A 15107-nucleotide genomic window follows, 5' to 3' on the forward strand; every position below is an offset into this window, starting at 1 on the left:
CAAGTTTTCGTTACGCCGGAGTGATCCTAGAAAGCGCTCTTTTCCCTGAGAGAGGTAGAGCAAAAACAAAAAAAAAAGTACATTTTTAGTAAAAAAAAGAAAACAAATAGATTTTTGAATTTTCTACAGGTGACTAACTTCGTAAGAGGTACAATTAAAGTGATTGCCAATGAAAGAAGAGGTTTTTGAGAATTTACTCTAAGAAAAGTATTTCATCGAATGTTTCACATTTTCAAAAATAAATAAAACTTTTATACAACAATAATCTATGTTCAGTAATTTGTTTGTAGAAAAATTAGTAAATTTTAATTGATTTATGCACCATCTCAGGAGTCACAAAGAAAAATTGTATCACTGATTGCAGCCTTCAAAAGGTGCGTGTAGCGTTGTAGACTTAACAGAAGTGAAACTTTCAAGGCAAACAAAGAAAGAGGGAGAGACTCGAGAGAGAGAGAAGAGAGAGAGACCCGAGAGATAGAGAGACCCGAGAGATAGAGAGACCCGAGAGATAGAGAGACCCGAGATAGAGAGAAACCCGAGAGATAATAAGAGAGAGAGAGAGAGAGAGAAAGAATATATATCTAAATAAATTCACAACATTTGCAGAGAATACAAATAGACAAAATTTAAAAAAAACAGAGAAGGGTCGACCGGTGTAGGTAAACGCCGGACACAAACGACACAAGCCGTGACAATAACGCGCACTACTCCGAGCGTTTACCAATCGCAAAAACGCAGCGATTCCAGGATGACAGCAACGGCACAAATTACCGCAAGGCAATACCAATAAATCCGACGCCGGAATGGATAGCACTTTATAGTACGCACAAGACGGAAATAAGCGCCAAAAATTAGGCACCAAAAAAAAAAATGCCAAAAAAATTGGGGCCAAAAAACGCCCCAAACAGTAGGCATCAAGGAAATATAATGCCAAAAAGTAGGCACCAATAATATATTTGCTACAAGTTTGCACCAATAAAGTAGGCAGTGTTATTTCTCACTAGAAATTAGCAACCACAAGGAAAATTTCAGGAAAAATAGCCTGAAGTGTATCTAAGATATATTCAAGATATAGCTTTTTCTCTCCTTCTCCTCTACCTTATATCTTTTTTCTCTCTCGCGGAACGAAAATGTCCAAAACGTAGCATGGCCTTGAAACTTTAATCTCCATTCTCGCTCGTCCATCGACGCCTAAGAAGTTTCACTAAAAAGAGCTTAACATATAGAAACGGAAGAAATTTTCTGTTACATGACGTACGATTATGAAGAAAAAAAAAATATAAGTTTAAATTTTCAAATTTTCAAATATTAAAAATTTAATAATTTATGTCTAACTTAAGTAGATAATCATCATCAGCAGGCAGTGTAATAGCTCAGGGTGAGCTTAAGCTTCATTCACAATTTTCTTCCAGGCGCCATGATTTTTGGATGTTACCCTCCAGTTCTTTACATTCAGATCAATGATGACTATAGACCAAGTCACTTTTGGGTATTTTAGGTTCAACAATTTTTAGGCATTGCTCATCTGGGTTGATATGGAAAAGGTTTACCGATTTTACATAATTTTTTTATAGGAAAATGTAATCTAGAAGATAAGTTTGAAATTAACCAATTTTAACGATAAAATATGGTAGTTAAAAAAATATCCGTCTGCGATATTTCAAAACACAACTTGAAGTCCTTTTCAGGTTTGGTTTGGTGTTCCTCTAGGTAGTACTCTCAGATCACTTCTTTTATACTTATTGTGATCATATAATAATTTATGATATAAGTTCCTGTTTTCACTTGCCAAGGTGCTCTTTTACGCTGATGATCTTAAAATTTACTGCGCCATATCGGAAATTGAAGATTCAGTTTTATTGCAATTTGACCTAGACAGAGATTATTCTGTGTGAGAAGAATCGTTCATATTTGTATACTGACAAATGCTTTCAAGTAGTTTTTTCAAGAAAAGTAAATACCATTTATTATACTTACCACATTTCGGGGACTAAACTGAAAACTGTAAACCACATTAAAGACCTAGGGGTATATTTCGATTCCAACCTCACATTCAGTAATTACATGGATCATGTAATTCCGTATGCTTATACTACGATAGCCTTTATCCGACCTAATTGTACACATTTCTCAGATCCTTAAACTCTCAAAAAGTGGTTTATGGCATTTGTTGGGACCCGTTTAGAATATGTCTCTTTTATATGCTAGCACTTCCAAGCCACTTACTTAAAAAAAGTTGAGCGTATTCAAAAGGTTTTTTAAAAGTTTGCCGCTGAATTTTTGAGAGCCACTGCCCTCATACAAGTCTCGATATCAGGAAAAGAGGAGTTATAGTTACAATCCCAAAAAAGGGTGACCTTAGCCAAGGTACAAATTGGAGCGGGATAATAGAATATCAGAGATAACGTGATGACAAGCTTACTACTTCAGCGTATTTCTCATGCTCTCGATTCCATTCTATAGAAGGAACAACCTGGCGCTCGTTCGAGGTGGTCTTGTGCTGACCATATTAATACTCTGCGTATAATCATTCAACAGTTAGCTAAACTTAGCACGCAGTTGTATCTGCTTTTGTGTACTTTGAGTGAGTTTTTGATACTGTCTCACGCGAATCAATGTGGACTTTTCTAATAAATAAAAGAATTCCAGGGAAAATAGTTACCTTGATCGTGAAAGTGTACCATTTGGCATTTCTAGAGAAGTGAAACAGGGATACATTTTGTCACCCACTCTCGTACTACCACTTATGAATTTAGCTCTTTGAAATCCACTGCAGTATAAATAAGTTTGTTGGAGACATTAGTTACGCTAATGATATATGTTTTTTCGCATATATGGAGGCTAAACTGATTTGCCTTTCGAAGAACGCTGAAAAAGTCTTCAAGGCCGATACACGAAGAACTAAGCACATCAAATGTAAATTCGCTTTGATGGACAGGTAAGATCGACGATCCTATGTGCAAGTGCTTAGCTGGGAAGAATATAATTGTATTTCTTAATTTAATAAGTAAATAAAAACAAAACCACTTCAGTATTTTCTTCTACTGGTTATTAGTTTCCGTGTTCAACACTTTTTAATAAGAACTGTAAAATTTGAGACATTGTTTATATAATTTAGAGATAAAGAAATTCCATATATAGTTTAAGTTAATGTTGACATAAAGCATGCTTCCATATGAAATGCGTGAAGTCAGTCATCAACCACACCAACGAAAAGTGGTTATATGCATAAAAAATCATTAAAATCATTATTTTACGCAGGCCAAGAAAAAGCAAAAAAAAAAAAAAAAAGTTATGAATTTGTTTTGAATTAAGCGGCATTGGGAGCCCAAAGAAAAGCAATAAGATGAAATTTGATTTATGAAATGTATGGCCTGTTACGAAACAAAAAAATACTTATTTCAAAGTTGCAATTTAATGAGCTGGCGGTGCACAAGGAGCATTATCTGGGTTCCTGGACACAGAGACATTCCTAGCAATCGTATCGCGGATGAGCCCTTCCTAGCAGGCTCAGAATTGATTTTAAATAAATTAAATAAAAATTAAATAATTAATTAATTAAATCATATGGACATATCAAATATACGAATCTATTCCGTATGCAAGCAAATGTAAGGTAATGTGCTTGAACTGCAAGCGAGAGCGAGGAACGAACGACAAAGAGCACAATCGGCCCCCGCGTTCGGCAACGTTCGACATCTGGCTCTGTCCTACTTGAGTGAGCATATATATGTATGTATATGTATGTATATGCGCATTTGTATATAAATTCACATACTTGTATTTGCATATGCCTTCTTCGTGTGTGCATGGTAATGAACCATTTCTCGGTTGAGAATAGGACGATGATAGAAAAAGTAGGAAATGAAAGGGAGTGTTTCGAGTTTAAAGTGTCTTGAAAAAGGCAAATCGATGATGGTGCCTCTTAGTGTTGTTGACTTATTAACGTCTGATACACAATCGAAATTGAAGATATCTTTCATAAATTTGATAAATGTTTCGTCATTTTTCACGTTTGTGTAAATGTAACTTGACCTATTCCATAGCGATTCCATTTACCTCCTCCTCTATATCCATACAAAATATCTATCAAACAAATAAAATTAAAATTTTGTTTCGAAAATTCCACCCATTCCATCAGTATTTTCTTATGACGTTGTCACGTTAAGCTATCGTCAGTAAACCGATTTTACAGACAACCTCTTTTTTTTTATACTGAGAAAATGAGAAATATCGTCAAGGAAAAAATTAAACAAAATCAAAGAAAATTTGCAGCTGGTTCTAATTTACATTATGGGTTCGCAAATATTAACCTTTCCTTTTTCTCCACAACATACGTAGTCGGTGGCTACTAGGACTGCGTGGATGCTTCTCTCTGAATACCGCGACATAATTCTCTACAAAAATTAGAATGAAGGACCTGCGTGTATTTTCTAGATTATACACCACAAACTTCTACATCAAATCTAGTCAGCACCGAGGAACAGAAAATTATACCGCAAAAACAATAAAAGTTTACTTTCCTCGCACAGAAAAACTGTCTGTTATAAATGATTTCAAGTAACGATTAACAACTATTTTCACAAATTTTTCGGTAATTTTGACATTCTGAATTTTTACTCTTTCCCGAAAATGATAAGCCTCTGTTGCACGTAAGCTAACATTTTAATTTAATTGCTTTCGCTTCCTCTAAAATGACAAACTTTATTTCTCTAAGCCTCACACAGCATATTGAATTACTCATCAACACATACACACATACTTATACCAATAAACTCGTAACGCAATTGTATTTTGTACTCTCGTATGCTGTTTTAAAAGTGACTTCTTTTTTCTACACTATTTTTGCGAGTCTAGTTTAATGCAACGAACTGCCTTTGCTTTGGCTGCACTACACTTTCTATTACTCAACTTCCGAAACTTTTGCTTAATATGTCAGTCCCTTTGTAGGGACAGCAAGTTCAAAACCGGAAAGTGTACTAATCGCGAAAAATGGAAAATTTTCAAACTTGTGCTTTATGCTACAAAATATAAATAAAACGAGTGGAAGAAAAAGGGAAGAGAAAGGCAATTTCGTTTTGCATGCTACATAGTTATGATGTGTGCGCTTTTAACACCCTTTCAACGCCTTCACTTTGACAATATGTCGAATGATGTGTCAAAATGGAAGCAAAAGCATTCAACCGAAGCGGAGAGGTGGTGAAGTGTTATATGAGAATTTTTTTGCTTTTATGGGTTTTCAACTCATCTGAGCATGAGTTTGTGGGTGTGTATGTGTGGTCCTAAATCAGCTTATTGCATATTTCGAACGCAGCTTAGTGACTCGAATGGTGAATGTTGCTGTTCACAACGAGTGGTGAGAAAGCAAAATAATAATGTGAAGGAGTATGTAAAGAGTGGGAAAAAAACCTATTGCAAAAACTATATGCGAAGCCTAACAACATGCACTTTGGCGGCTAACAGGCGCATTACAACTGACAGCTTCAGTTGTCGTGTACATTTCGTGCTATATATTTCAGTTCACACTTCCCACTTCTCACTTTTTCCCCTATCACGTTTGGGTCATAAATGTTGGCATGCTGTAATGCTTGTAATTTACACACTGCTCACACCGTCTACATGAACGCAAACTGTACAGACTCAATCTCAGTTTGTACCTGTCTGTCGCTGATGGGCGGCCCAGGCGTATGAGTAACATACATTAAAGGTGTTTCATATTGTTTCTTTTCGGTTGTAATATGACGAATAAGAGGCGACACTAACGGCTTGTCGTTTGCTTGTTTGCGGTATGTATACATCTTTGTAATTACAAGTGAACATATTTTTGTGTGAAATTTATTTTGATAAGTCTGCATTAGGGGTGTGCTTATTGTGAGGGTTTTTATTTTCAAATATTTATTTGAATTTTTATTCATTTATGCTCAATCGTTAAGTCTTTTATAGTAGGAGGAGGAGCAGACCTACATGCCACGCCTTGTTTTGTGGCTTAAATATTATTTTTTTATGTCTGTTTGAGTGTCATTTATAGTATCATTCAAATGCTCTCCTTGTTTGAAGGGTTTGAAAAACTTACTAAATGATCAACCATTTTTTCTTGCATGAACAGAAAATTGGTTTTTATAGAAATTAAATTATTGCGTGCCACTTTGAAAGCTGTATATACATATACATAAAATAAATATATATTTTGATGAAAGACAAAAATTTTAATTATAAATTTATGATACATCGCTTATATGCCAAGATCGGATGCAAAGAGTGGTCTTGATTCTTCTTATTCTAACTATCTTATGAACATATCAACGCACGAACTATTAGTGGCAACAGCAAGTAATATCATTTCTGCCATTATGAGTTTCTCGCTTATGAGTTCATTGCATAGTTGAAAGTCGCGCCTGAGACATTTGAAAGTGAAAGTGACTTCTTTGGGTGTGAAAACTTAAACCTTAAATTTTCTTTCGGCATATCAACATTTTACATACCTTTTATAGTATTGCGTGCTCTCTCTTAAAATCTGTGACCCAAATGAAGAACTTTGGCGAGTTATTTGACTCCAAACTGACAAATAATAGCCATACCGATTATATTATTTTACGCTCGTATTCGATGCTAGGCTGTATGCGCCAATCGTTTACGAACCCCTACACTCTTCAATTTCTGTATTGTACATTGGTTAGGTTAAGACTCTAGTAAGCAGCGTTTATTTGGAGGCTTTGCATTGAAATTGTATCAAACTTCCTTTCCGCTCACTACATTTCTTCCTTCTTACTATACTCATTGCCAACTAATTAGCCTGCCTGCACTTGCTCCTTTGTCATAAGCATCATGAATCGCTTTTTTTAAGAAAATATTGGTTTTCATTTTCGATCTACTACTCCTCGCCATTCGGAATTCTTTAAAATTGCTTATTCTATTGGGAGGTTGAATTAGTTTTAAAGGTTTTTTTCGAAGATTTGGGGCTTTATTGTGAAAAAACGGTACAAAATATTTTATTTGAAGTATTGGCCATCGCTAGCTACAACTTTCGCCCATCTTTCGGGCAATTTCCGGATGCCGTTTCTCCAAAATTCTGGCCGCTGCTTGGCTATCCATGACTCAACCCTTATTTTGGTAGCCTCGTACGAGGAGAACCGCTGGTCCGCCAAATCGAGACTCATATGCCGGAACAAATGATAATCGGAGGGAGCTATGTCTGGACTATACGGCGGGTGGGGTAACACTTCCCAGCCAAGCGTTCCAAGGTATTTTTTGACAGGTTGAGCAACATGCGGCCGAGCGTTGTCATGTTGCAAAATAACCTTGTCGTGCCTTTTTACCGTTTCCGGCCGTTTTTCTTTCAATGCCCGGCTTAAACGCATCAATTGCAGTCGGTAACGATCCCCCGTGATTGTTTCGCCTGGTTGGAGCAGCTCAAAATATACGACGCCGACCTGATCCCACCAAATGCAGAGCATGATTTTCTTGCCGTGAATATTCTGCTTGGCCGTCGACGTTGATGCGTGGCCGGGCAAACCCCATGATTTTTTGCGTTTTGGGTTATCGTAGTGGATCCATTTTTTGCCGCCAGTCACCACCCGATGCAAAAAACCCTTCCGATTTTGTCGCTCGATCAGCAATTCGCACGTAAAAAATCGCCGTTCGACGTCGCGCAGCTTCAACTCGTACGGGACCCAATGTCCTTGCTTTTGGATCATTCCCATCGCTTTTAGACGCTTGCAAACGGTTGATTTATCAACGCCCAATGATTCAGCAAGCTCTTCTTGGGTTTGGCACGAGTCCTCGTTTACCAATTCCCCCAATTCCGCGTCCTCGAACTTTTTGGGCTGGCCAAGACGCTCCTTGTCTTCGGTGTGAAAATCACCACTTTTGAATCGTCGAAACCAGTACTCACATGTTCAAATCGACGGAGTATGGTCTGGGTAGGCCTCCTGCAGCAATTCACGGGCTTGGGCTGTATTTTTTTTCAAATTGAAGCAGAAAAGCAAAGCTTCCCGCAAATTGCGTTTCGACGGCACGAAAGTTGACATACTCGGAGCACGAAAACACTGCGTTGTTTATACTTCAGCGAAATGACAGATACTGATAAACAAAGCCTAGGGATGAGGCTTTGTCATGAATATATATTCAGTATTGCCAACGCGATAAAGTGGTAAATAGCGCCATCTGTGTGTCACCTTTAAAACTAATTCAACCTCCCAATAGAAGTAGTTATGGTATCAACGCTCCAATATCTAGAACTTATGCTGAACTAAACTTAGTTCTCAATGTTTTAGATTTTGATTTGGATGAACAAAACTAACTCTTCATAAGATTCTTTATAAGAAGAGAAAATTTTTGAACTTTTGCACGCTAGCGCCTGCGAGTATCACAGCGAAAAGGTCGGTCTTCCTAATCTTTTATACCTGTGGTATGTTTGAGAACACTTTTGAAACTAATATGGTTAAACATTTTGAAAAGCAGAATACTTCAGTTTTCATCGCCGAAGAAGCAAGACGTAGTGGTGCACAGTCATTACTAAGTTTGTATACTTTAGAGTACGTGAGCACGCGTGTGTTAATATTTTATGTGATTGTGTAACTTTATATTGTGTGACGTATTTTCTGAAATTTGTGTATACTTTTTGAAAGTTTTTATTTAAAATAAAAAATTAAATTGCAATAAGTGCAAAACCATGGAGGAGCTATCGAGATTGGATTGTTTGAGGTAATGTAAAGAATATATGGCCGCTAGCTTTCTTCTACAATATGTTGGATATTGCTTGTGTTGCTGCTTACGTCATTTATTATGAAAATAATAAAATAATCTAACAAAAGCATTTGATGCATAAACTTTTTGCGCCAGCTTTTACAAGAGTTAGCTATGCCGGTGATTCAAGAGCGAACTTACAACCAGCAGGTTATGCAAAACCACGCAACGAGCGCTGCAGTCGAAGGTTATTTCTAAAAACCAATAGCGGTGGTAGTACCTGCTGACAAGCAAAGTTGAGACGTAACTGGCAGAAAAGTTGTAGTTGGGTCATGCTACATTTGCAACGACCAGCCTATTCGTAAGCGAAGAAAGATATGGAAGTGTTGTGCCGAGTGCGAGATGCTTGTTTGTGATGAGCACTCAGTAAAGATCAATAAATGTTTACACTGCGATCAATAATTTTGAATAACGCTAAATATTATTTACATGTATTTCTCTATTTATTACTTTTATTAATTTTTCACGTATTACTGACTGTACAAAAAGTGCAATGTCGATGTTGCTTTTCGTAACAATCACATTGCAAAATATAATAATTACTTTACATGCAGTATATTTATTAAACGAACAATTTAAAAAGAATATAATTCATAATTGATTACAAATAATACTTATTTACTTTTTATTTGTATAACTAAAGATATTTTCATAACATACATAATACATCAATCTCGTGTTTTCTGTATAGGGGTACCCGGGTACCCACGTGGCTTATACATTTACTTTTTTTCAAATGCAAAAATTTTTAAGTCAAAAAATGTTTAATGCATATTTCGATACAAAATAAGTCAAATCATGTGGATCCATGAAGAGGTTGGCCTATCTCTCATAGAAAAAGAGTTATTCAACAAAATATACGCCGAAGGGCACCACCACTAAATAAATTCTTTCTATTCAAAGCTTGAAACTTTTAATTTATATGGTTTTAGTTGAGAAATAAACAATAATAAATAAAAAAATGTCTATTATAAAAGTCGGTTCTGCTCGCCATTATCGATATAAAGGAGATAATTGTAGGAACCCGCATGAGCACCAAATATTTCAATATTGTTCAAACGGACTACGTGAAAATTTTATTCGAATTTGTTTAAGAGTTGAAAAATCACAGTCATTTTGATTTCTATAAACCTCAACCAAGTACATACAAACAAATCGATCGTCAATTTTCTGTAGACATTCTACTAATAAAAACAAAAAAAGGTGCAGTTTCAGAAGAAAGAAAAAAAGGGGCTCAAAAAATCCGTCCGTATAGAAACAACCCTAATGTGCACACATACTTGCAAGGAATGCTCTTTAACTCGAGAAAATGCCGTAGAGGTCTGTTTTTGTTATTTGTGGCTTGGTGTGAACATTTTTATGTTTCACTGCATCTTCATTAGCCATTTTAATTGTTGTTGCATGTGTTGGTGAAAAATATAACTCACATTTTTCGACCATATTCGCCCACAAGCCCACATACTTTTCAAATAAAAACCGTTCTTATGTTTGTGTAGGTGAGATAGTGTGAAATGTTGTTTTGTAATAAATATCTTTGTAATAAACACATCTTATTACTCATAAAGTTTTTATTTCCTAAAATATTCAATTAAGTTCGAGGGCAGATGTAGGGTGTTTTGAGAATTTCTGGATAATAAGTTCCATCGACAGACGTCATTCGTCCAAACCTGAAGTGATTGGTAACAAGCGTAATTGCAAGCGTGGGTCATGAAAACTTAGAGAACTTCCAGTTTACAGTCATATAGTGTTGGGCAACAAAATTTTCGCTAGAGTTTGTTATTTAAATTTAAATTTTTTCCCAAAAAATATTTATTTATTCATCAATTTTTATTTTACCTTCTTCAAAGTAGTCCCCTTCAGATATAATACATTTGCTGGCCTTTTTTCTAATACTTGAAGCATTTCTGGTATGCACTTTTTGGTATGCCCTTGAGCTCTCTCAAAACGTCGCCCTTCAATGCGTCTCTTCAATCTTGGGGAGAGGAAAGAGTCGCTGGTGGCCAAATCTGGTGAATAAGGTGGCTGCGGCACGATAACAGTGTTGTTTTTGGCCTAATAAATATCCACAAGCAAAGATGAGTGAGCAGGTGCATTAGCAGGATGCAAAAGCCATGCATTTTTTTCCACAGTTCCGGGTGTTTTTTTTCGCATGGCTTCAAGCAAACGGCGCATAACTTCAAGCTAATACTCCCTTTTTACCGTATGACCTTGTGGTAAGAGCTTCTGATGCACTACGATATGGTAATCGAAGAAAATAGTGAGCAAAACCTTGACATTTGATCGAACTTGGAGTGCTTTTTTTGGCCTTGGCTCCCCTGGACTCTTCCATTGGGATGGTTGGGCTTTGGTTTCAATATACTCACAATTCGTCACCAGTAATGACTCTTTTAAACAAATCTGGATCATAGTTGACGTCACACGCTTCGTGCCCAAAATTTCCGAAAAGATTGCATTGAATGAGCCAACCGATATGGTGACCTCCCCAGCAACTTCTCTAATTGTGATTCGATGATTGGCTAATACCATTTTCTTCACTTTCTTAACATTTTGCTGTGAAAAGCTTGTACCACTTGTAAACATTTTTTTTTGACACAGAGTAATCTCACTGTCTACATTTCAATTGCTCTTTTTGAACACTTAATTCGATTTTCTACACAAAATTTAATGCAAAATTTAATGTAACTTCGATTTATAACGTATCATATTCGCGCGGAAAAGCTTTGTCTGAATTTGAGCAGGATAAAATTTTAGCATGGAGGAGATAGGCCCTACTTCATAATTAAAAAGTAGCAAAACTTTGGTTTTACAATACTTTCATTTGAAAGAAAAATATGGATCCATCAAGAGAAGCGGTAGAAAACCAACTTAGCGCAAGTAAAAATATATGAAAACAAACAAAATTTAATATAAAGATAATTTTATATAAAAATAGTAAAATATAATAAACAAAAGATTTATTGTATTGTAATTAAAAAAAATTGTTGTAATATATTAAAATTTATTGTAAATTTCTTTTTTTTAATTTGAAGTCTTTTTTTTTAATAAAAATGAGGACCAATAATAGTACTGCAATCTCCTCGTGGTGTACCCTGAAAACTATATATTTGCTATAGACTACTACTATAGACTAATTGTATTTTAATTGGGTGCCTAATACTTTGGCCAAGGCTGTATGTAGATAATTAAAAATAAATGAAAATGCCATCTAAAAACCATTTTTTTTTTAATTTTGTTTTTAAAAATAGAATGCTGGTAAGTGCCCTGAAAAATATCCTCATTAAAAACCACCTACAGTTCAGAGGCGGCGTGAAAGTTTTTCATTTAAGCGAGGACATAAAGACGCACATTACAAATTGGAGGAGGAGCTCGGCTAAAACATAATTTAACCTTTTTATAAGGAGCATTTGTATGGCAGAAATACTTTCGGAGGTTTGCCATTACTTGCCGAGGGGCGACCGCCATTTGTAAAAAACGTTTTCTATCATTTAGGGTTTAAAGCCCTAACGATAGAATTCGAGCTCGGGCACTATTAAATGGTAGTCACACACCAACTCATACGACTACGATAGCCGGTCGGTTCTACGTTACCGGAACGACCCGGATTTATATCCGGTTAAGGACTGTCCCTTCACAGCATTCCCCATACATATATGAGGAATGTGTATGCTTCTACAACAACAGCTACGATAGCCGACCAAACTATTTGCTGAAATAAAAGGTTTTGCCTTTGTGTGTGCTGCTACAACAACAACTACGATAGCCGACCAAACTATTTCCTGAAATAAAAGGTTTTGCCTTTGTGTGTGCTGCTACAACAACAACTACGATAGCCGACCAAACTATTTCCTGAAATAAAAGGTTTTGCCTTTGTTCACTTTCGTTCGACAATGAAACCAACATAGTTATAAATATCCTCACGCAAAGACTTCCCAACTGTTTTCTGATTCATCCTAGACTCTAGGAAATATAATAAGTGCTCACATGTCGGTCCATCCGATGAACTTCATGACTTTATCAACAGTTTTGTTGATTTTACAGAATGATTTTTGGTCGAAAATTTAAACTACAAACTGATCACAAGCCTCTACTTGCCATATTCGGTAATAAGGCGGGAATCAGTGCACACCAAGCAAATAGACTTCAGCGATGGGCAGTTAAATTACTTGCATACGATTTCGAATTAAAATTTATATCAACAAATAGTTTTGGTTACGCTGACGTTTTGTCACGCTTGATAAGCAATACACTCAACCTGTCAGAAGATTATGTTATTGCAGCAATTGAATTTGAATCTGAAATAAAGCAAATTTTAGATGAATCGATTAACAAGTTGCCGATTACAAGTAAAATGGTCAGATACAAAACAGCGAAGGACCTTATACTTTCAAATATTGTTAGATATATAACTGAAGGGTGGCCAATCAAATGTGACAATATTGAATACAAGCCGTACTTTAACCGGAAAGACAGCATAAATATAGTCGAAGGTTGTTTAATGTTCGGTCGACGAATTATAATACCAACAATTTTCCAAAGGCGTATACTTAAAGAAATTCATCGTGGTCATCCAGGAATACAGTATACTAAAGCCATTGCGCGCAACTACGTGTATTGGTCGAACATCGACGCTGACATTGAAAATATGGTCAAAACCTGTCCGAACTGCATCGCAGCGGCCAAAATGCCAACGAAGACGAGTTTACATCCCTGGCCAAAGCCTTCCGGACCATGGGAGCGACTTCATATTGATTATGCTGGTCCAATTGATTCGTATTATTATCTTGTAGTTATCGACGCGTTTTCAAAATGGCTAGAAGTAATTCGAACAAAATCGATTACAACAGCGCTAACGATTTTTAGTTTGAATGAAATTTTTGCTAGATTTGGATTGCCGAAAACAATAGTATCTGATAATGGCACTCAATTTACCAGTCACCAATTCCAGCAATTTGTAGCAGAGCACGGCATTCAACACATTCGCAGCAGTCCTTACCATCCCATGTCCAACGGTCAAGCTGAGAGAATTGTGGATACATTCAAACGGGCACTAAAAAAGTTGAACGGAGAGGGGGTATCTGCACAAAATCTTATAGTATTTTTACAAGTTTACAGATCCACACCAAATAAGCAGAACGAAGAAAACAAATCACCGGCCGAAGTGTTACTCGGAAGACAGACACGACTAAAACTCGATTTGCTTAAGCCAACTTTTTCTACTGAGCCTGCAATTTATAGCGATAAACAACTTAAAATGAAAAATCAGTTTAATAGAAAGCACGGTGTTAAGCAAAAGCATTATGAGATCCAAGACGTTGTTTTTATAAGCGTGCACAAAAGCAAAGACAGTTTCAAATGGATGAAAGGAACGGTGGCTGAACGCATGGGGAAAGTTTTGTACAACATACGATTGCAGATGGGTAAGATTATTCGATGTCACGCGAATCAAATGCGAAAATGTTTTGAAGGAAGCTCATCAGTGATGGAAAACGAAGCTGTATGCAATGACAAAAGACTGGCGGAAGCGTTTCAATTATATGAAATCGCACCACAGCATGCTTTAAACCATAATCCTACACCAGCTAATAATCCAAACGAGGCGTTGGAACAGTTGGAACAGTTACCATTACCATCACAATCTGAGATTGGAGCAACTAACAATGGACAGTCACGCGATAATGATATGCAAAGCATGGGGACTGGAAACCAAACCACATCAGTGCAACCGTACGTACGACCGCAACGTATTCGTAAACCAGTTGACCGTTTTAAACCAACTTGAGAAAAACTTATCCGATAAATATACTAAAAAAAGGAGGTGTGTTGGCAACGCAGTTTTGGCTAAAGTGTGTGTTGACAACACTGTTTTGGTAATGACCGGTGTTGGCAGCGCAGCTGCGAGAGAGAACGTGCTAGGGTGAAATCTGACAACCACTTTGATCTTTTAATTAAATAAAATAGTAAAGAAAGCGAAACCGAAGTTTCATTTCATCAAGATCCGGAAATTCAACAGTTTTCCTGAACGGAACTGTTCGAATCACCATTTTGCTGTTATTTACGGTATGCTACTGTGGCTATAGACTGCAAACACGTTTTTGGCTACTCCAACTTTTTAGCCAGTAATAGCGGTTGTGGTGGTACTAAGAAATTATAGAGTTTCATCACACTGAGCAAACTGTCAAAGAACTTTATTTTAGAGTAGAGTCGCCTTGAAATTGCTATTAAGCCTAACCAGATTTTATGTATAAATCGTAAAGTATGGCTCATTAAAGACATTTAGCCGAAACTATTCAGAACTTTGTACTTCACCTAATATTATACTCTACGTCTATAACATATGACAGTTGATCGAACCTGGAACATTC

General features: G+C 36.4%; 1 protein-coding gene across 1 annotated transcript; it reads left to right on the forward strand.

Moving 5' to 3' along the window:
- The first annotated feature begins 13093 nt into the window (after nucleotides 1-13093).
- Nucleotides 13094-14524, forward strand: LOC128860626 (uncharacterized protein K02A2.6-like). Its single transcript, XM_054098296.1, has one exon. It carries the CDS (start codon nucleotides 13094-13096, stop codon nucleotides 14522-14524), a length of 1431 nt encoding a protein of 476 aa, XP_053954271.1.
- The last annotated feature ends 583 nt before the right edge of the window (nucleotides 14525-15107 follow it).

This window comes from Anastrepha ludens, chromosome 2 (genome assembly GCF_028408465.1).
Source record: "Anastrepha ludens isolate Willacy chromosome 2, idAnaLude1.1, whole genome shotgun sequence".
Lineage (NCBI taxonomy): Eukaryota > Metazoa > Arthropoda > Insecta > Diptera > Tephritidae > Anastrepha > Anastrepha ludens.